Source organism: Manis javanica, chromosome 5, assembly GCF_040802235.1.
Source record: "Manis javanica isolate MJ-LG chromosome 5, MJ_LKY, whole genome shotgun sequence".
NCBI classification, from domain to species: Eukaryota; Metazoa; Chordata; class Mammalia; order Pholidota; family Manidae; genus Manis; species Manis javanica.
Window position 1 is genome coordinate 168,973,649 of NC_133160.1, and position 20,719 is coordinate 168,994,367.

Sequence of the window (20,719 nt, forward strand, 5' to 3'; positions counted from 1 at the left end):
CTCAGAAGGTGACCTGGTTTGGACATACAGTCTCCACAGAGGTGACTAGCTAGGATAGGCCTCAATCCAGTAGAGCTGGTGTCCTTCTAAAAAGGGACCGTTTGGACACAGAGGCAGACATGCCCAGAGGGATGACCTGTGCACCCCCCGCCCTGCCCTCGTGGCCCACCTTGTGTGTGGTCCTTTGCCAAGCAGCCCCAGGAAACTCACTCAGTGCCTAGGTCCCCATTTGATCGATAAGGAAATGGAGACAAAGACATGAAATGACTCAAAAAGCTTACAGGGTCCCAAGAAGTAGAGCCAGGCACTGGCCCCCCGAGGTGGGGGAACCTCTGAGCTGTACGTGTCTCCTCCTGGGGGAACCATTATTGTCTGGCCTTAACAGGAAACTGCTCCCTGCAGGGCTGAGTGCCCCTGGGAGGGATCTTCAGCAAGTGGGATGAGAGCCTACCTCCCCTGCAAGTCAGAGCATGTGATGCAAGAAACACACAAGCCACGATCAAGCAGACACAGCGGAAGCAAGCTCTCTCCTCGCGGGACCTCTCCCAGCCTGGGTTCTCACAGGGCTCCGTTTCAGATTGCTAGAAGCCCATTGGGTGAGCGCCCAATGATGCTTATGCTGGAAATGTTACCCAACCGATGTTCCATCTTTACAGGGCTCTTGGTAGATAGCAAGCTCTGCTACTCTGGGGCCCAGCAGGATCCACAGGCACTAAAGCCGTCCAGAGCTCACAGTGTCAACCATGGGCCAGAACGCAGCTCCTCTGATTCTCAGCCTCACAGGGGCCTGCCCGCAGCCACGGGGCTCCAGTAACTGAGAATAGGGTGCACCTCCCTCCCTCCTCCTTGGGGAAGCACTTGGTAAATGTTTACCAAGCTCCTCCATGTGCCAAGTGCTGTGCAGAACAGAGGATGTAACAAAAGATCAAGAGGGCAGTGCTGTCCTGAAAGGGTCTGCTTTTGTTGGAAAGAAGAAAGAAGTGAAGGAGCAAGTAGGGCAGGGTAGGGGGTGCACAGTCACACAGGCTGCTCTTGGGAAGGGGCTTGCGTTCGCACGACCCCAAGAGGGTAACGTGGATCCAGAAACGGTTTCATGTGCTTGTTGCCAGGACGACCACCCTGCACGTGGGTCCTTAGGGGGTGACGGCTGAAGCAGGCCAAGGCACCCTGGCTCCCCCGAGCGCTGTCTCCGCGGCTCACCCCGTGCACTCCCCACCCCAGTCCTGGGTGGTGACAGTGCACCCACAGGGCCCTGAGAAGGGAAGCCTGGGGACCTCTGGAGGACCAGAAGAGGGAACACCACCTGAAGGAGGTGGGGGGGAGGCCTGAGCTGTCACCTGCCACATAACATTTGTCTCCTAAGTCATGTTCAGGTCCTACCTCCGATCCCCCCTGTACCTGTGAATGGGGCCTTTTTCGGAAACACGGTCTTTGCAGTTGTAAGTTAAGATGAGCTGATACTGGGGTGGAGGGGCCCTAATTCAGTACAACCTGTCCTGAGAAGTGACACAGGCACACAGGGAGGAGGCCGAGTGAGGACGGAGGCGGAGACTGGGGTGCTGGGGCCAGGAGCCGGGTCACCTCTGCAGCCCTAGAGGCCGGAAGAGGCCTCGGAGGGAGCACACCCTGCTGACTCGTTGGCGTTGGAGTTCTAAATGTCTGTTGCTGTAAGGCACTCAGTTCCTCGGGCTCCGCCTCAGCAGCTCTAGGGCGCTGACACTCCCAGGAGCACTTCCTCCAGGAGCAATCAGGGTGATGGGGCCCTTCCCTGCCCCTGAGCTCCAGCCAGGCGGGTGCACCTGGCAGGCCACAATTGCACATGGTCTCCTGGGGCCTCCAGGCTGGCTGGGGCCTCCTGCTCGCCTCCCTTGGACAAGGCCCTGGCTGCTCAGTGTTCTGTGTCATTTCTGCATCCCTCCTACCTTCTGTGTCACTTCCTGCCTCATGGTGGTCTCAGAAGCCCAGCAGCCCAAGTTCAGGATAGCTGCAGGGCCATTCCAATCTACCACTGGGGGTCTGCATGCAGAGGCATGAAAAACAGAAACTGCCTGGGAAATTCCCAACCCAGAGGCTGGCTGGACGTGAAGGAACAGCAGGGGTTGGGATTAAACCCCCTGGCTCCTGAGCTGCGTGGCCCTGGGTCCCCACTTCCCCGTCTATGAAGCAGGCAGAACATCAGCCTGGTGGCAGGTCTTATGTACTTGTTATGAATATAAGAGGGCCCAGCTCCAAGGATGAAGGCCAGTCTCCTTCCCTCCCCGGGTCTCCTGACAGGGAGGGAGCCTCACCCACCTCACCCCTCCTGCAAGCTGACCCGCACCTCCCAACACAGGTTCTCCGACGCTCACCAGGAGAACCACACTGGAGACAGCCCTCTCCAGGGGGCCCCTGCAGTGGAGGAGCTGGTGACCACAGGCCCCGTGCACTCCCGGCCTTTCAGCCCAGGCAGCCCCCACAGATCACGGTGATGAATCACGATCACACACTTAACCTACTCCAGTCCAGGAGAAGCCCTGGACAAGCAAAAGGCCAAGCAAGAGAGGAACTAGGGTGTAGGCAGAGCGGGTGATCCCACCCGACATCCCACCAGACGACCACAAGCCCAGGCAGATGGCACTGGTGATGGGGACAGAAGCCAGATGTGACAGGTCACTCACGATGTACGGGGTGTGGCACTAAGAGCCTTCCCCATACCTTCCTTTTCATCCTCATAATCACCCTAGAAAGCCAGTCTCAGTATCATTCCCGTTTCATACCTGGGAACACTGAGGCACAGAAAGGTCTAGTAACCTGCCCAGAGGCATCACGGTGGGTAAGAGGCAGAGGCGCACTGGCGTCCGCTTGGGGTCCCCCCTGCCTCTCATGCATAAGCATCTCACCTGCACTGGCTCCGACCCCGCGAGAGGCTCCGATGCTGAGGGACCCACTTTTCTCTTCCACAGGTTCCTAAACAGCAGCCCCAACTTCCTCTGCTGACAAGGGCCTGGCTTCTCCTAACGTTAGAGGAGGGCTGGCTGGGGACCATGACTGATGGGCAATTTAGGGAATTTTCAAGAGGCTTTTGACAGTGCACAGCATCTCCAGCAAAATCTCAAGAGCATGAGCCCCATGTGAGATGCAGTCCCCAGAGCACTGGGACCTATAAACAGCGAGTGTGAAACACCAAGGTCACAGATGCATCGTGGGGGGCTTGCAAACTGGTGGCCCACCAACTCCTGAATCCAGCCACCAACACGGCCCCAGATGCTCAGGAACAAACTCTGGCCCCAGGGTCTCAAGGCAACAGCAGCAGCTTGCAGTCCCAGCTCTGATCTGGCCCATGTCCCCGTGCTGGCCCCAGTACTTTGTAGCTGGGTGCCTGTGGCCAAGTCCCTTAACGTCCCGGGTCTCGGCTATCCCAGCTACTCGGTGGGATAACAGCCCCTGGCTCACAGGCAGTTCTATGGAGTACATGAGAGAACATGGAACATCCAAAATGTTAGCAGGAGTCCCTTAGAGTTCAGCTTTTCCTTAGAAGAAAGAATGAGTCGCAGTGTATGGAGAGACTGCGAGATGGGGAGAATAAAGTCTTAAGCCACAGCCTGAAATTTCAGTCTTACTTTTAGGAAAATTACAGAAAGAATTCTGAATGACAATTTCCATCTACACATGATTTATTTTCCAAAATTACATGTTGCCAATATTAAACACTCACTGTTTTCCTTTTATCGGATGGACACAATGGAGAAAGAACAGGGCAGCAGATTAGCAACAACAGGCAGATGACAGAGTAGACAGACAGACAAAATATGACCACAGACAAACTCAGCACTAAAATGATCTTGGCAGGATAAACTTCACTATCCTAAGAAAATGGAGATAGTTTAAAGTTCCATTTAATTTAAAATAGATTGTCTGAATCCAAAGACAAATTTGATTTTTTTGAATGAGCAGTCCCCTTTGGGTAAGGTGGCTCTCATTTTCCCTTAAGTGCCAACTGACCCAGGGGAGAGAAGCAGGGATGCCTAGCTTTTGGAGGGGAGCTGAGTTAACGCGCTCTTTCCGGGGAGGCAGCCTGGTGCAGGAGAACAGGGTACTTTGGAAGCCCATCAAATCTGGATCAAATTCCAGTTCGGCCTCTTGCTAGCTGTGTGACAGCAGGCCAGGGCACCACCTCCCTGAACCTCAGCCTCCCCATCATGGTGTGGGGTATCAGGAGTACCCGCGTCACAGTCTGCATGAGCATTAGATGGAACAACAGCTTTGAAAGGACCCCGCTGGGGGCCAAGCACATGGCAGGAATATATTAAATGCAAATTTTTATTATTCTGTCAGTCAAGTGAATAAATAAACACCCAGTCTGCCCTTGCTTCTGGAGCTTAAGAAACGTGCCCAGGCTCACATAGCTAGTAAACAGGAGAACCAGCAAGGGATCCAACCCTATGTGCTTTCCACTGCCCAGTCCTGCGGGCCTCCTGTGCACTGCTGCCAGGCATGGCTGCAAAGACCCATCAGACCCGGGCCTTGCCCTCAAGGGGCTCACAGTCTAAGGAAGGAGAAATGAAGACCATGTGAGGAACTGCCGTGCAGCGAACCGCCATCACCTTTGGAGATGGGAAGGAGGAAAAGGGGTTGACTGCTTTCCACAGGGAGGGCGTGGAGCAGGGAAACGGCCCCAGCACGTGGCAGTGACATGCACTGCACACCAAGGAGCTCCCCTAGACAGGGCTGGGCACACGGCAGGAACCCATGGAATGTCGGATAGATGGACGGTCTGGAGGGAACACATGTGAGGGACAGAGAGTAGCTGACTGGCTGCCTGGAGAGACGGACAAGCAGATGGTGGGGAAGGAGGGGAGGGAGCACGGGTGGACAAGCGGATGGCTGGGTGTGCAAGTGAAGTGGATGAGCAGGGGCCCAGGTGGGGAGGGAGGGTGCGGTGCGGAGAATGGGTGGGTGAGGGTGCATGGGTAGGACCGTGGGGCAGACGGTTGTAGGTGGCTGGATGGGACGAAGGATGGATGGATGGAACAGGCAGATGAATAGGAAGACTGGACACTGAAAGAGTAATTAAGTAAGTGACTTAAGCAAGTGGCTGTACCAGAACTTTAGAAAAAAAGCGATAAATCACTCGTGCCCCGGCTTGTGGCCACTTACCAGGCTACAGTGACCAGCAGAGGCGATGCTGGGCGCTCTGTCCCTGGGGGCCTGGGCAACCAGCTCCTGCCGCAGGTTCCTGTTTTGCTGGGCGAGGTCCTCCACCCGGCCCTGCAGGCCGATCTCCGACAGCTTCAGCTCATAGATGCGGCAGCGCAGCTCCTCCAGCTGCCCGCGGAGCCGGCGCTCGGGGGCGCGCTGCTCCCGCAGCCGGCGCGCCGCCTCGTCCCGCTCGCTCTCGCAGCGCTCAGCCCTCGCCTGCAGGGCGCGCAGCTCCGCGGCCTCGTCGACGGCGACCGGGAGCCCGGCCGGGCCCGGGGCGGCCAGCTCGGCCAGCAGGAGGCCCGCGGCGCGGCAGAGGCGCCGCACGCCCAGCTCCAGCCGCTGCACCTGCGCCCGCAGGCCGCGCTCCTGCTCGCGCACCAGCCCCAGCTGGCGCTGCTGGCTCCGCCGGCAGCGCTCCAGGGCAGCCGCCTGCCGCCCCAGCGCCGCGTCCTTGCGCCGCAGCCGCTCCCGCAGATGCCGCAGCCGCCCTCGCTGCCGCCGGGCCGCGCGCTCCTTCTCCAGAACCTGCAAGTCGGCGGCGGAGGAGGGCGTCAGGAAGCCACCCAGGGGCACACCGCTTGCATCGATCTGTCGTCGTGTAAACTTCGGGATTGTGTTCATCATGGATTTTTTTGCATGGAAATACTCCTTCAAAACATTATTTATCTTGCTTACTGCTTTTTTTTTTTTACGTTCCCTTAGATTTTGCAGTGGAGGCGAGTGTCTTGCTCAGCTCTCCACAGCAGGGGCCCAGCACGCCTGTGGGCTCCCCGAGTCCTGGGAAGGAAACCGCAGCGGGCAGAATGGGCGTCAGCTGGTGCGCATCTGTTGAGCTGCTCCAGGGCTTCCACTACTGAGTACCACCGCGCCAGTTTGTAAAGTCCGCCTGGACCCCCTGAGCCTCCCCACTTCCACCCCAGGACCTCCCGCATCTCTCCATTTCCCGGTGCCTAAAGATTAATACTTGGCCCAGCAAGGGTCAGCTGGCCTCGGCTTCTGGCTGGTGAGACAGGACCACCAGGTCATAGCAGCTGCTCAGTACTGTGAATGGAGCTAGGTACTGCTGACCCCTCAGGACAGACACTCGGATGTGACTTGCATAACTTATCACGCCTAAAAGTCACTGCAGCCCCTGGAGCACCCTCCCTGTTCTCAAACCTTGCCTTCCCCTGACCCATGCAGTGAGCTGGGCAGGGGTGACCCAGCCACTGCGAAATGGGAGTCCTTGGCTCATTTTCAGAATTAATTTAAGCACACAGGTACAACTGCCTCTGTGCTAAATTCTCTCCCAGCTGCTGGTACCTGCGCTGCTTCTCCATGTGGGGAGCTTGCAGAAGCCAGAGCAAACCCACAAGTGCAAACAGGACACAGGCAAGTCGGGAGCAGCTCGGAAGGCTTGACAGCTTGATCTGGCGGGATATGGGGTAGATGAACCTGGGGTCACATTCCCTGGTAGGAAAACTGCCCTGGTCTGCCCGACGGTGTGGATCCCGTAATCGGTGGTGCTGGGCACACGGCGGTGCACTGCCTAGACGGATCTGCCTCTATCAGCTTTCAGAATGACCACAGATCACTACAGAAATGAGCTGTCTTTGTATGCAAATGCTTGCTGGGAATATTGACAACAATTGAGTAAACCTGCCATGTGGAAGCTATCAAGTGCAAAGGGCATAGACAACTCATTCACGCACTCTGACAAAACGTGCTGTGAAATGCAGGTGCTTCTAGCGAGAGATTTAGGCCAAGCACCCGCATCCTCTGTCTCCCCATCACACTGTGAACATCTCATGATTGCAGGTCTGTGTGTCTGGCTCACCTTGGAAATCTGACATGTATATAGGCAATGGCTAAAATTTTTTTTATTAAACTCATTCCCACAGAGCGAGTCCATTTTTGGTGGAATCCCACACCCCACCACTGCATCTAGTGCTCAGAGCTCTGGGGCTGCTGATGCGCCAGCCAAGGAGCATTAAGTCGCCTTTTTGCATGTGAAGAGTTCAATATAAAGGGGGAAAAAACGGCCCTGACATGTCTTCCTGGCATCTCAGACTAATTTCAATTTAATTGAACTCCTTATCTTTCCACACTCTAGTTCACTGGCTAAACCAGTGTTCCTTGAACTTGTTCAACTGTCCCCCACTATAAGAAACACATTTAGCACCATGCACATTACACGCATGCACACACGCACAGCTGAGACAGAAGTTTCATGAAATAGCTCCCCCCTTCATACATGTGGTGCCTATTCATGTTTCCTAGTCAATTCCACTTTTTAAGTGCTGGTTTTGACTCACGGAATTGATTTCACCACCCACTGTGGAAGTCAACCTGCAACTTGACACTCTTTGCACTGGACTGTAAGCAGCAATCCATGGAAACAGTGTTTCCAGGGATCACTGGTGCCGCACACAGCTGCCCTCCGATTCCTAAACTTGCCCTACCTCTGGCCTTCATCATCTCTCCCCTGGAGTATTTCAATACAGGCTAATAATTATGAAAGCGGCCCATGTTGTCTAAATGCCTACTGCTGTGAGTGGTTTACACATTCGAACTCAACCCACACAAGGCCCGATGGTGTGGCTGCTCCATCATCCCACTTCACAGATGAGGAAACTGAGGCCCAGAGAGGTTAAGTCACTTGCCCTAGGTCACTTGCCCTCGCTAGTGAGTGGCAGGGCCAGGGTTTGACCTCCAGCATCTGCCTACAGAGCCTGCCCCATTGCCTTCAGAATGTGGTCCACACTGTGGCCCTGGGGTTCAGTCCCTCTGGAACACCAGTGCCCTCTCCCCGCCCACACCCTCTGCTCTGAGCCGGGTATGCTCACCCACCTGCCCCTGCCTTTGCCCACGCTGTTACCCACACTTCGCATGTCCTTCCCACAAGGCCCAAATCAGATGTCTCCATTCTCTATGGCTTCCCCCACATACACACATGCTGTGCCAGTGTCTCCCTCACAGCACCCAGCGTCCAGCTGTAGAGTGACTGGTATCCTGTCTCCCCACCTGCACACAGCTCCTGAGGGAGGGTCACTGCATCACCCATCAGCTCATGTTAGGCCAGAGCCAGCTCCTGTTATTAGGCACTAAGGCCACAGAATGAATCTCTGACAAGAGCTCCCAGCAGGTGCCCAGCCCCCACAGGTCACCCAAAGCACTGGCACAGTGCGCGGGGATCCCATCTTACAGATGAGGCTGCTGAGGCCCACAGAGGCCACGTGACCTTGCCACAGACCCCACAGCCCCTGCCTGCTCCATTGGAATTAGGATCCCTCCAACCCCCTGGCTGGGCTCTCACGGGCTGGCCCAAATATATGGGGTCACCCTGCTGGGCTGGAACCTGGGCAGAGAAGGAAAACAGTACCTGGCTGACGAGCTCCCCCTGCAGTGCTTGCAGCTTCTCCTGGGCCCGGAGAGAGGCGCTTCTTTCCTGGACCACGCGGGCGCTCAGCTGGTCCACCCTCTGGAGAAGGTCCCTCTCAGACAGCTCCAGCTCCTGAATTCTGTAGCATTGAGGCAGGAGGCGCTTACTCAGGATGTAGTAAACACGGCCTAAGATTTTCACACACACCGAGGTGAACCTTTTTTTTTTGTCACTTGGCCAGTTTGACATTCTGACAAAATTGCATTTTGTAAAACATTCATACGTATTTTTTCAAGATGATCTAAAATACTTCAGAGACATCTCTTGAGTGCTAATGCACCCACATCAGTACTTTTAAGGTGTCCTTATCCCTAAACCAGTGCCCAAGGTCTGCTGGTCCCACCTAAGGGGACTGAGCCCGAGCCCTGTAGGCTAAGCGCTTATCTGCGTTGTCACAAGTAATCCTCTTGTTACCAGCCTGTGATGAATTCCCTTACCCCTACTTCACACACAAGGAAACTGAGGATCAGAGAGGCCAGCCAACTGGCCCATGGTCACACAGCATTTTGGAGTCCAGACCGTCTGACTCCCAAACTCACGCTTTTGACGCTGTGCTCTGTTGCCCCCCATTTGAGCTATGCCCTTGTGAAACTCTTCTGAGGAAAGGATTGAAATTCAGGAAAAATAAAAAAAAGTTTCTGCAAATAAAAGAATTCATCTCTGTAGTACTTAGAAAAGTGCGAAGTTGGAACCAGCCTACCTGTCTAACAGTTAGGGACCTGAAGACTTTTTAATTATCCTGGGGAGATGGTGGAGCTTGGGTCTCATGCAAAGTGGTACCCAGACTGGATGTGAACCCAGACAGACCGCAGCTACACAGAGAGGAAATGCATGCAGGGATGGAAAGAAGCCTGGAGGGAAAAGTCTGGGCTGCTGGTACCACAGTCTGGCCTCTCTTCTCCTAGTTCAAATCCCCTTAGTGGGCCAATCTTACCTTTCTTATAGGAAACCAGGAAACATGAAAAGTGTGCTCACAGCCTACATGGACAAGCTCTGTGCAGCACCTCTCCTTTCCCCAAGTTCAGGTCAGGCGACCTGCTACTCGAGGACAAACGCTGCCTCCCTGGCTGAGGACCTGTCTTTGCCTCCTGACTGCCGCGTACCAGCCGTGGGGCCTTAACTGAGCTTGTTCACCACTATGACCCTCCGTATCTTTATCTGTAAAATAGAGATGATTGCCCCTTATTCAGAGAGTTGTTGTGAAGATTAAATAAAATGATGCATTATTATGAAAAATAAGACCAAGAGCCCCCTCTTCTACTCTAGTTCTGAGACCCTGGGGGAGAGTCTCAGGAGTGACAGAAGGGAGTGTGCCCTCTTGTGTGGTTTATAATCAAGCTCCTTCCAAAGTGAACCTGAGGCGTGGCCCCAGGTTAATCAGAGTCAGGCTGAGTGCCTTCTGACTGTATAAAATGTGGTGATATCTGAAAGAGACAAGAAAAGTCTCTCTTTTTAGTTTTTGAGACCAGCCTGAAACATTAAATATAAAACAATACTTAATTCTGTTATTATTTCTATACCTTAAGCAGAAAGTGACTGACCTCACTGTGGCAGACTGAATAACAGACCCTAAATTATAACCAGCCTCTAATCCCTGCAACCTTTGGGTGTTACCTAAAATGCAAAAGGGACTGTAGGGGTGATTAAGCTGAAGATCTTGGGATGGAGAAATGAACCTGGATTATCCAGGTGGGCCCTACCTGCAATCTCAGGTGTCCTTACAAGAGGGAGGTGGGAGGAGATTAGATACAGGAGGTGAAGGCCATGTGACCACGAGGCAGGTGCTGTTTGCTGGCTTTGAAGCTGAAGGAAGGGGCCAGGAGCCAAGGAATTCAAGGAATGCAGCTATAGAAGCTGGAAAAGGGAACAAAACGGATTCCCCCTACCCACTACCGCCACTGGGGAGAGCCTGGCCCTCCAGACGCCCTGACCCGCCCAGTGACCCGGCTTTAGGGCTCCTGCCTCCAGAACTGCAAAACAATGCATGTGTGTTGTTTTAAGTCACCAGTTCATTGTGATTTGTTTTAGCAGCCATAGGAAACAAACACACTCACAAACAGGAAATAGACACTGAAGCACCACTTTTCACTGATTAATGACGAGTTAAAAAATATTAATATTTGCAGGGCTGCGAAGAGTGCTGTGAAAGTCTCTTGCCCCTTGGGGCAGCAGGATAACGTGGTTGTTCCTGACTGAAGTCACTGTTCTGGGCAGGTTGCCTGGGTTCGAGTCCCAGCTCCCCACGTAGCTGGGTTGTGACCCTTAAGTTACTTAACTACCCAGCAGCTTGATTTCCCCACCTGTAAATTGAAAATAACACTGTTACGTCCTTGTTAGTATTGTTTAAAGGATTAACTCTCTTGATCCATGCCAAGCATGTGACTGTGCCTATCAGCGATTGAGCCCTCAACGCCTGTGCAGTTATTGGTAATCCTATTGCATTTGGATTAGAAATGAATTTGCAATGAAAGTGTCATGAAAATGGGTGTGGGTTTAATTTCCCAAATTTCTCACAATGCTGTTCATTATTTTTATAAATACTTTAAAATTTTAAGCCTTTAACTGAAGTCCAATGTATGCTACCAACCTTTACCCTCCCTGGCTAGACCAAACCCATTGGGAAATCAGCCTGAAATCTATATTCAGACCCTGGCCTCAGTTCTCAGTGACTCTGGATAATGCATTTCATCCTCTTAGCCTCAGTTTCCCACGTGGGAAAGGGGGTTGGTCATAGCCTCTGTGTGTCACTGGGTTCGAGGGCGTGATGATGGAGCACGCACGTGCAGGGCCAGCCCTGAGCCAGCACCTGGTGGGCTCTTGGTGAGTGTTGACGTCTTTTTCTTCTCCACCCCAGCCACAGATCCAGCCTCCCTCCCTGCTCCCCGCTCCTGCAAGATGGTGCACCCCACCCTCAGGGGACAGAAGGTACAGCCCTCATTTCCCCACAGGCAGGCCCAGGTCGGCCTCTCTCAGGCCCCTGCAGCAGAGGTCTCCTCCTCTCCACTGCTCAGGGTGTGCCCAGGGCCCCGTCCCTCCCTCACATGGGGAGTCTCCTTTGGCAGAGGTTTCCCATCCACCTTCCTCTAGCCTGCTGACCTTCTGGCATTCACTGCCAGCCTTTCTGGAGGAAGATTTCAGTGCATGACCATGTGTGGGTTGCACGCTCATCTCCAGGGCTGGGGCCCCAACTTCCCCATCTCTCAACCCCAACGAATGATGTTATGGGCAGATTTGTGACCCCCAAATTCATATGTGAAAGTCCTAACCCCCAGTACCTTAGAATGTGACTGTATTTGGAGAAAGTGTCTTCAAAAAATAAGTTAAAACGAGGTCACGAGAGTGGGCCCTGATACAGCTGGTGTCCTTATAAAAGAAGAGATTTAGGGCATAGACACACAGAGAGGGACAACTATCTGAGGTCACAGGGAGAAGACAGACATCTGAAAGCCGAGGAGAGAGGCCTTAGAAGGACCCAGCCCTGCCCACACTGTGATCTTGGACTTCCCAGCCTTCAGGACTGGGAGAAAATGCATTTCTGTTATTTAAGCCCCCAGGCTGTGGGACTTTGTTACAGTAGCCTGAGCAACTCATAGTACTTGGTACATGACTCTTGGTGGGTGGGGCTAAGTGTGGGTTGTAGAATGAATGAATGAGTGAGAGAAGGAATGAATGAGTGAATGAAAAGGGAGTGAGTGAGTGAATGAGTGAGTGAGTGATGAGTGAGTAAGGGAGTAAGTGAATGGACAATCACATAGAGTAACAAAATAATTTTCCTGATACGTGAATTTCTTCATGTGAGAAGTTTCACATAAAGGGAAAAAAAGTAAAGCACATGTAAATACACATTTAATGACTTGATTTTATTAAAGTGAAGGAAAGTACAAGAAAATGGTGATGCCCCAGACAGATTTAGGACACTAGGCTTCTGGAATATTGGTGGGCCTCTTGGAATCGATTCCAGCTACAGCCGTACTCCATTTCCACGCTGTTTCTCCTCTGACATGCATACAAGGCCCCCCCTCTTCCTGCCGGCCTAGGTATCAAAAAATGACCTGGAAAGAACATGGGCTTTGAATCTTTGAGAGAGATCTAAACTCAAATGACCAACTTCTGGCCCATGTTGATTCCCCCAGGAAAACAGAGCCCACCCCTGGGAGTTTAGCAGCAAGAAACATTTCAGAATCTGCTACAAAGGAGACAGAAGATGTGAAAGGCTGGACAAATGTCAGGCACCCCAGAGATTCCCAAGTGCTTGGAGCCACCTCTGCCCCCAGGGCTGGTGGGACGCACAGGCAGGAAGTGGTGGTCCTGGGTTCCCGGGGCCAGGCCACCCAGCAGGGGCAGGACCACAGGAGGCAGAGGGGGTGACTGAGGGACAGCCATAGCTGGAGGTGAGCCTCAGAGCAGAAGAGAGGGGGAAATACCCTCACTTCTCCCTTCCTCCTCCCTTTGGTGCCTCCCATTGGCTGGGCGCAGATGGAAGCCAGTGCGCAAGGGAGCCTGGGAAACTGCTTGGCAGGCTCAGCCCCTGAGACATGGAGCAGAGGACGGGAAGGACAGAAGGGACTGAGAGCAGGTGATGGACCGGAGGTGAGCCAGCTTCCTCAGCCACGGAAATGATGCAACACACCATCTAACATGATGATGACCCCCTGGGAGTATACAGAGAAGAGGTCCAAATGGCATAGTTACCTGCTCTGCAGCCTGGACGCCGACATCACGGATTTGCCCACAGCTGGCAACAGCTTCTGCTCTGAGGAGTCCAGCTGCTTCCTGAGCGCCCCTCTATGCACACCGAGCCTTCGGGCTGCTTCTTCCGGAGGACACCCGTGCTCCTCACCACCATCTTCTATGTCCTGGAATATCCAGGACGTGTCAATCTTCACATCAACATTCACTGTATCAAACCCGCCACTGCTGGGGGCTCTGACAACATAGCTGAAGCGTTTTTCAGTCCGTCCTTTAGCTGTCGGCTCCATCCCGTACATAGTTCACATGGGTCAAGACTTAATAAAATTAAGTGAATTTGTACACTGACTTTCTGGAGATTTCAAGGCAGCTGCAGGGCCTTCAGATTGTGCAGGAAAACATCCTTTGAGGAGAGCAAGAACAGGTGGATTATTTATGAGCGGAGGCCTCGGGTTTCATTTGCACACATCATACAATATAAATGAAAGCCTCTCGCTTTACAAGCCAGCATGCCAGAACTCACCCAAAGCACGAAAAAGTCACAGAAGAGTCACTTGGAATTAAACACTTAATATTGTGTGTACAAAGAGGTGAAATAAGATTTCCAGGGAGGACCATCAGAATGTCATAAATTCTCAATGGTAAAGCTCAAGTCTTCACTCCAGTGAATGAAGTTCTACACCTCCTCTCTGGGCACATCAAATGTTTACCAAGGCCCCAGAGCTCGCCGGGTAAAAGGCATGGGGACTGTCAGTGCCCTGGGTGCCATCTCATCTTACCCATGCCAGTCCTTCTGGGAAGCCTATGAGTCGGGCAGCATCACGACCATTTTACAGATGATGAAACAGAGGTGGAGATGCTTGTCCAGGCCCCCAGATGGGAAATGGCAGGGTGCAAATTCAAATCTGGGTTTGTCTCCAAAACTCCACAGGTGAGGAATGCGAGAGAAACACATCCTGGGGGAGGGGGCCAGTGGCTGGGGAAATGGTGGGGAGACAGATTGCAACTGGCAGAGGCGGGTGGAAGGAGAAGCCCCGAGACATCAGGCGGGTGAAGGGCGTGGGAGTGGTCTGGGTCTGGTTCGCCCAGTGGACACACGGAAGGCGAAATGAGGGCCGAGGACAGAAGGCGGCTTGGGCCATAACCACGTAGCATTAAGCTCAGGATGAGGACTTGGGCAGTGCATGTGGTTTGCAACACAAGAATAGAGGCAGCTGGCCATGGAGGAGATGCCGGAGCACCAGGCCTGATGCAGAGCAGTGCAGGGCAAGGAAAAATTAAAAATAAGAGGTTGAATTCTCCCTTTTATAAATGGAAGAGACTTCCCCTCTCCCTTTCCTTAGAGGATTTACTTTCGAAAACTTGTTCTTTCTTCATCTCTTAGAAATATATGTAAATCCTTCTGAAGCTGAATAAGCCTTTTGCCAGCTTTCTGACCCACAATGTCTTGCTTACATTCTGTCTGTCTGTGATGTGAATATCCAGGGAAAATAGGATCCCTGTCTCCCAGTTCCTGGAGAGGGTGAGAGGCTAACTTCAGTGGGTGCCTGGCTCCAGGCTGCAAAACCACGTCCTTTCATACAGATAGAGAAGTTCCATTTTCCTTTGTATAAAAAAATTATCAAACCCAGAGGGACACCCCAATGGCCAAGGGAATCTGGGGTAACCTATGTGTAACAAATGGTGCTGTCAATTCCTCTTTTTTCAGAACTAATTCTTGTTTACATGTCATGGAATGGGGTCTATCTGCTTTGCTAATAAGGGGTGAGACTTCTTTCTGTCTTTTCAAATCTCTTAGCAGATTGCCCATGATGCACATCACATTCTGGTTAGATGCTTATTCAACAATAAAATTGTTCTCTTTCTTGTCCCCTTTGTGGAGAGGGTGTTGGGTTGGGAAACGATTTTGTTTTAAAGTTTCATTTGCACACGTCATACAATACAAATGAAAGCCTCTCGCTTTACAAGCCAGCATGCCAGAACTCACCCAAAGCACGAAAAAGTCACAGAAGAGTCACTTGGAATTAAACACTTAATATTGTGCGTACAAAGAGGTGAAATAAGATTTCCAGGGAGGACCATCAGAATGTCATAAATTCTCAATGGTAAAGCTCAAGTCTTCACTCCAGTGAATGAAGTTCTACACCTCCTCTCTGGGCACATCAAATGTTTACCAAGGCCCCAGAGCTCGCCGGGTAAAAGGCATGGGGACTGTCAATGCCCTGGGCATCATCTCATCTTACCCATGCCAGTCCTTCCGGGAAGCCAACGTGTAGGGGTGGCCAGGGGCTCACACAGACACAGCGCCATCAGAGGCAGCAGGGCGCCTGCTGGCTCAGGGGGTGCAGCAGAGATACTCAGATCTCAGCAGACTCTGGGCTCTAAGCCAGCCTCTATCATTTCTCAGTGGCATCCTGGACAAATTATTTAATTTAACTTCTCACGAAAGGGTGGGTAAAAATAGTCCCTGCCTCAACGTCTGCAGAGGGATAAATGAGTTAATCTATGCAAAGCGCTCTGCACAGTGCCCAGCACGCAGAAATGCAGCACGCTAGCTGTGGGGCAATGGGTGGAGGCACCGTTGTGAGGTTCCGGACCAGCTATCTGGGCTGTGAGGTCTGCTACCTGCTTGCCGAGATCTTAGGCAATTAACTCTGCCCCTTGCAAAGGAGATGAACAGCAGTCCCCTCCCTGCCACCGTATGAGTCATGAGCCCTCAGGTGCCTGGTCCTATGGCTGGTACAGCCCCACCCAGGGAAATTAGCTTGAAGAGCATCCCAGAGCAGCAGTGACTGACAGCTGCATGCAGCCAAGTGATCACCTGAATGGCCTGTCTGTGAGGAGGAGGAAGCAGGTATTCCAGCCACTTCTCAGGACAGCAGCCCCGAGGGAAGGCATATCCTCTCTCCTCCTCCAGGACAGGTGAAGAGAGGTGCTTGCACCCCAGGCGTCAGCCTGGGGAATTGTCCTGAGGCTCATTTTGGTAAGTAACTGAGATCCTGAGGTTCAGTTGGAATGAGCCCTCTCCATCTTAGGGAGATAAACAGGAACGTGGCCTGTCTGTGGGATATCAACCCCTGCAGGCATCCCAGGGGTGGAGACCTGGGTAGGGAGGGGGACAGACTAGCCTAGGGCAGCTGTAAGGACAGGACCTTACAAGGAGAGGTTCCGCAAGGCTGAGAGTGGTCACAGGAGGGGTACAGACCCTAGCCAAGAGTAGGGCACTGGAGTCTGCCCTTCATACGGAATGGCAACCCCAGAGAGATGGAGGAGGGAAGGGGAGGGGGCCAGCCCAGCAGTCTGAGGGCCATGGCCACACCTGCCACAGAGATGGAATCTGGAGCATAGTTTGGGTCTAAGGAAGCCCCTAGGGGTTCTTAGACAACCTCAAGGAAGAGCATCCCAAACCTCGCACCCAATCTGGCAGGCTTCCAGCAGGTTCTGGTAAAATGTGAGAAAACAAACAAAAACAAACATGCCATTGTTTGTACCGGGGGCATCAGGCAAGATTCTGTCATAAGCTGGTCATGGAGGGAAACCAGACTGTGAGGCCGTCAGCCTGCGGTGTGGGAGGGCGGCCAGGGAGGGGGCCAAGAGTGGCCCATGGAAGGAAAGATAACGAATTCACTTAGAAAGGCACTAAAGCTTGTGCTAAGGCATGGTGTCCCACTCTCTGAGGCAACCACAGTCCCCTACGAGGGTCAGGGCATGCACCCACATCTCCTCTCCAGGGCCCCCCAGTGCTGGGCGCAGTCACAAAATCTGGGACCTCTGGGTTGAGCTAACTCGAGAAGCATCAGCTCAGCACAGCCCCACCCTCCGCATTTTCCTCACGGGGGAGTGAGGGGTCAGGGTGGTCATGCATTTAAGCCACACTGTGTGGCTGTCCCTATGCAGGAGAACTTGGCCCAGGCTCTCTGTTCATCCTCCCAGTAGATTGGTGGGAGGGTGGTGGGGAAGGGTGGGCTCAACCCTTTTCCTTTCTGCATGAGAAATTAACGTTGTGTTCTGCTGACCTTAGAGCTCAGCTTCCTTAGAAACCACACACACGTAGAACACCAGCTGTGTTACTAGGCAACGGCCACAATCCTGAGGCGTGTACCTGACCCGGGCACGGAGGGCTGTGGCTGAAGCAGAAGTGCACTCCTGGTGGGTTGCCCAAGCTCTGAGGCTCTCTCAGTGCAAGGATGCTTGGAACCAAGCCGGTCCCTCACAGGAACCGTAAAAGCTGTGTCTGGGACTATCCTAAGTGTTCCTATGAGGGACTCTGGGTCTCTAAGCAGGGGCAGCTCGCATACCTGCCTCATTCCCTTGCACCTGCGCGGTGTCCAGGGGGCCAAAGAGAACGGCTCCCGGTCCTGCGTTGGCTGTATGGTCTCCTTTGAGGAGGACGCCCACTGGGGAGCAGCGCGTGCTGCCTGTGGTGCCTCCTGCCGGCACCCAGGAGTCTTGTAGGTCTGGTTGTGTGTAAAGAAGGCCTTCTGTAAGGTGTTGCAGGGGAGTCATCACCCCCACTCCACAGAGGAGGAAATTAAGACTCAGAGCAGCAAGTACTTGACCAGCATCTGCTGGAGGGACGCAGCCGGGCTGGGAGTGAACCCGGGTGGGTCTGACTTCAAAGTCAGTGCCATTCCTGTCCTGTTGCCTGGGTGGGGGAGCTGAGCAGACAGGACAGGGACAGGAGGGCATGAGGACCACCCTCCAGCACGCTCCTGCAGCTGGGAGAGGATGGACACTCCGTGCGGGCGGAGCAGCTCCTCGGAGACACGTGCGCTTCCGGGGCTTCTGCCTGTTAATTCAGCAAAGCAGTGCTCTGTGCGCCTCCTCGGCCCAGAGAGCGCAGATGTGCCCTTCATTCTTGCCTGCTGCCTGCTGCCCCACCCCCACCCCCACCTGGAGTGCTCAGATGCCTGCTTTTTCAAGCAAAACTTCAGTCTGTTCACATTTGGTCACCACGTGTTCGTGAGTCAATGGAGGCTAGTGCAGCAGGTGCTTGGAGTGTAGGCTTCACAAGAGAATGGTCTCTTCTCAATTGTCCTGGTGTGCACTTGCTGAGAGCCCCCCAATCCTTTGGTTTGGTTTGAACGTCCCTCCCCATCTGGCTGGGGGGCCCCTTCTGTGCTTATCATCATGTCCTTCTTCATCCTGGGATTTGCCCTTCTAAGAACTTTCAGCCCCTCTTCTGGGTTCCCTCCCCCACGGATCCCTCAGTGGTCTGAATCACAGTAATTTTAGTTTTCTCTGAAGGTTCTTCCCACTAGAAATAAGGGGATTGCTCTTGCAGCCCAAAAAACACGGAGCAGGGACTCTCCCCATCCTTGGGGTCACCCCATCCTTGCCCTCATCAGGTTCTTCAACATAGACACTGTCACCCCTTCTTTCACATTCACTATCATCTATTTCACTTGATATATTCTGACTCCTTCCAAAAGTTTGGGAGAGGACGGGTGCCTCTTCTGGGGATGCCCCCCTCCCACCCACCCATGAATAACAACAGCAAAAACATCCAAAAGTAACTTCATTTCTCCAGGATTCCCTCCTGGGCTTGACTCTGACCGACTGGTGCCCTGCCCTCTGGCTGCCGCACCCCATCTCCTGGGAGGCTTGGCTCAGGGGCCAGTCTCCCGAGATCAGGAAGGGCTCCTTCCTTCTCCATGACTGTAAGAGAGCAGACCTGGTCTCAGACGCTTTGGAAGGGGCCTTGTTCCCGCACGCGCTCCAAGGGCACTTCAGTGGCCACCATTTCTTCCTGGACAGCCTCCTGCAAACCACAACCAAGATGTAAGACGGCCCAAGCATGGTCTAGTCAGGGCTGCGTCCGCCTCTCAGTCCTCATTCCGCACAGCCCCAGGGACAGTCATGCTCTGGGACGTGTGCCGTGTCATGCCTGCGAAAGGGATGGATCCTGTGGCTTCCCCCTTAGAAATCTGTGGCCCCTGGGGTATTCCCTCTGCAGTGGGCAGGGCTCCAGCCCCTCAGCAGCGTCCTGCTCTCTCCTGCTGGCTGCCAGATGCTGAGTCCAGCTGCATGTGGATCTGGAAGGTTTTGCTGGCTGGGGCTTGACTTTGGGTTCAGATCATAAGGACATTTGTAAGTCACTCTGGCCGACAGATTCCAGATGCACAGAGCACAGTTCTGGAGACACGAGTACACGGGTCTGTGTTCAGCCAGGTGTGCCACTGTGGCCCGGGAGGGCAGGCAGAAGAGGGCCAAGGACTCTGGCCGGGCCCAGACAGTGCGGTGGCTCTCTGGCAACTCAGGTTCCCGTAATGGCACTTAGTTTCCTGTTGTTCAGGTCTCTGCCCCTTGGGCTCTTGCAAGTGCCAGTGGGGACTCAGATGTGGCCCCGAGCTTGACAAAATCCCCATGGTCCCTGCAGAACTCCTTCAGCCCCTCCGAGCCAGGGCCCAGCCACAGGTCCACAAGGCCTCCCCTTCAGGCTGTCGCCAAGTACACGTGAATTCTGATTTCAGTCTCTGGGCTTGGAATAGCTTCCTTTGCTGCTGAATTTTGGTTTCAATGGGGTTGGGGTTGCTGTAGGGACTCAGTTTATTCCATAAACTCTTTTCCTATCCTGTAAGATTAAAAAATAGTTTGAAATGACTCAAGAACTAAGGGTTAAAATGGTGGGAAAAGCCCCTAGATCATCGGCCTCCCTACCCCCACTGCTGTCCTGAACTACGTCCTGAGGCGTCTCCCCAGCAATCCAGTGGAGGAGAAGACAGGCTAGGCAGGGTCCCTGTCCTCCGGGCAGCACCCCCACCACCGATGGCTGCTCCACTCCCAATCTGATGAGACCTGGAATCATTCCTCTACTCACCGCACAAATCTGAACGAGCACCAGCCTGTGCCAGGCACTGGCCGAGGCCCAGGGACACAGAAGATGGAAGGCAAGGGCTGTGCGTACAGGGCTCGGCTCAGGGCAATGACACCAGGACCAGGACAGGGGATCCAGGCAGCCAGGGAGCACTGCAGGCACCCCCAGAGCTCACACTGCTCTCAGCAGGATTCAAGGCCAGAAGTCTAGACTTTAGAGGCCCTGGGAGACCCATCGGCCCCAAGCCCCAAGGGGGGCAATCAGAGCAGAGAGAAGGGCAAGGACTTGGTGCCAAAACAGGAAGCTGGGGAAGAGCAGGGTCCTGGGGCCGCCCAGCGCCCAGTGATCAGAGGACCAAATGCTTACGGCTTCCACCGGAAGGTCCCCGAGCGTGGCGCAGACATCAAAGCCAGGCTTCGGGGTCAGGGGCAAGGGGACCGGGAGGAGCACAGAGCCGGGGGCTCTTTACACAGGCTTCCTGGGCATTTTTCATGCAGGTCCTGGACTTGTGCTGCGGCTTCCTGCTCCTGCAGACCTCTGACCCCGGGAGCCCACTATGGTCAGGACCCTACAGAGGCCTTACTGACCTACAGGCCAAGTAAACCACCAGA

At 53.8% G+C, this 20,719-nt stretch overlaps 2 protein-coding genes across 3 annotated transcripts in view; both read right to left on the reverse strand.

Annotated features, from left to right (window-relative positions):
* The window catches only part of C5H4orf50 (chromosome 5 C4orf50 homolog), a 125,010-nt gene extending 106,279 nt beyond the window's left edge, over nt 1–18,731 (reverse strand). The window contains exons 1-4 of the mRNA XM_037027249.2: nt 17,590–18,731; nt 13,295–13,694; nt 8,543–8,681; nt 5,137–5,706 (exon numbers count right to left, since the gene is read on the reverse strand). Of these exons, the coding sequence (XP_036883144.2) occupies nt 5,137–5,706; nt 8,543–8,681; nt 13,295–13,590 (1,005 nt within the window). The 5' untranslated portion in view covers nt 13,591–13,694; nt 17,590–18,731. The remainder of the gene's footprint in view (nt 1–5,136; nt 5,707–8,542; nt 8,682–13,294; nt 13,695–17,589) is intronic.
* Nucleotides 18,732–18,801: 70 nt separating this feature from the next.
* JAKMIP1 (janus kinase and microtubule interacting protein 1) overlaps nt 18,802–20,719 on the reverse strand; it is a 135,518-nt gene continuing 133,600 nt past the window's right edge. For both annotated transcript variants that reach the window (XM_036991153.2, XM_036991147.2), the window contains one exon: nt 18,802–19,865. In XM_036991153.2, the coding sequence (XP_036847048.2) occupies nt 19,836–19,865 (30 nt within the window). In that variant the 3' untranslated portion in view covers nt 18,802–19,835. The remainder of the gene's footprint in view (nt 19,866–20,719) is intronic.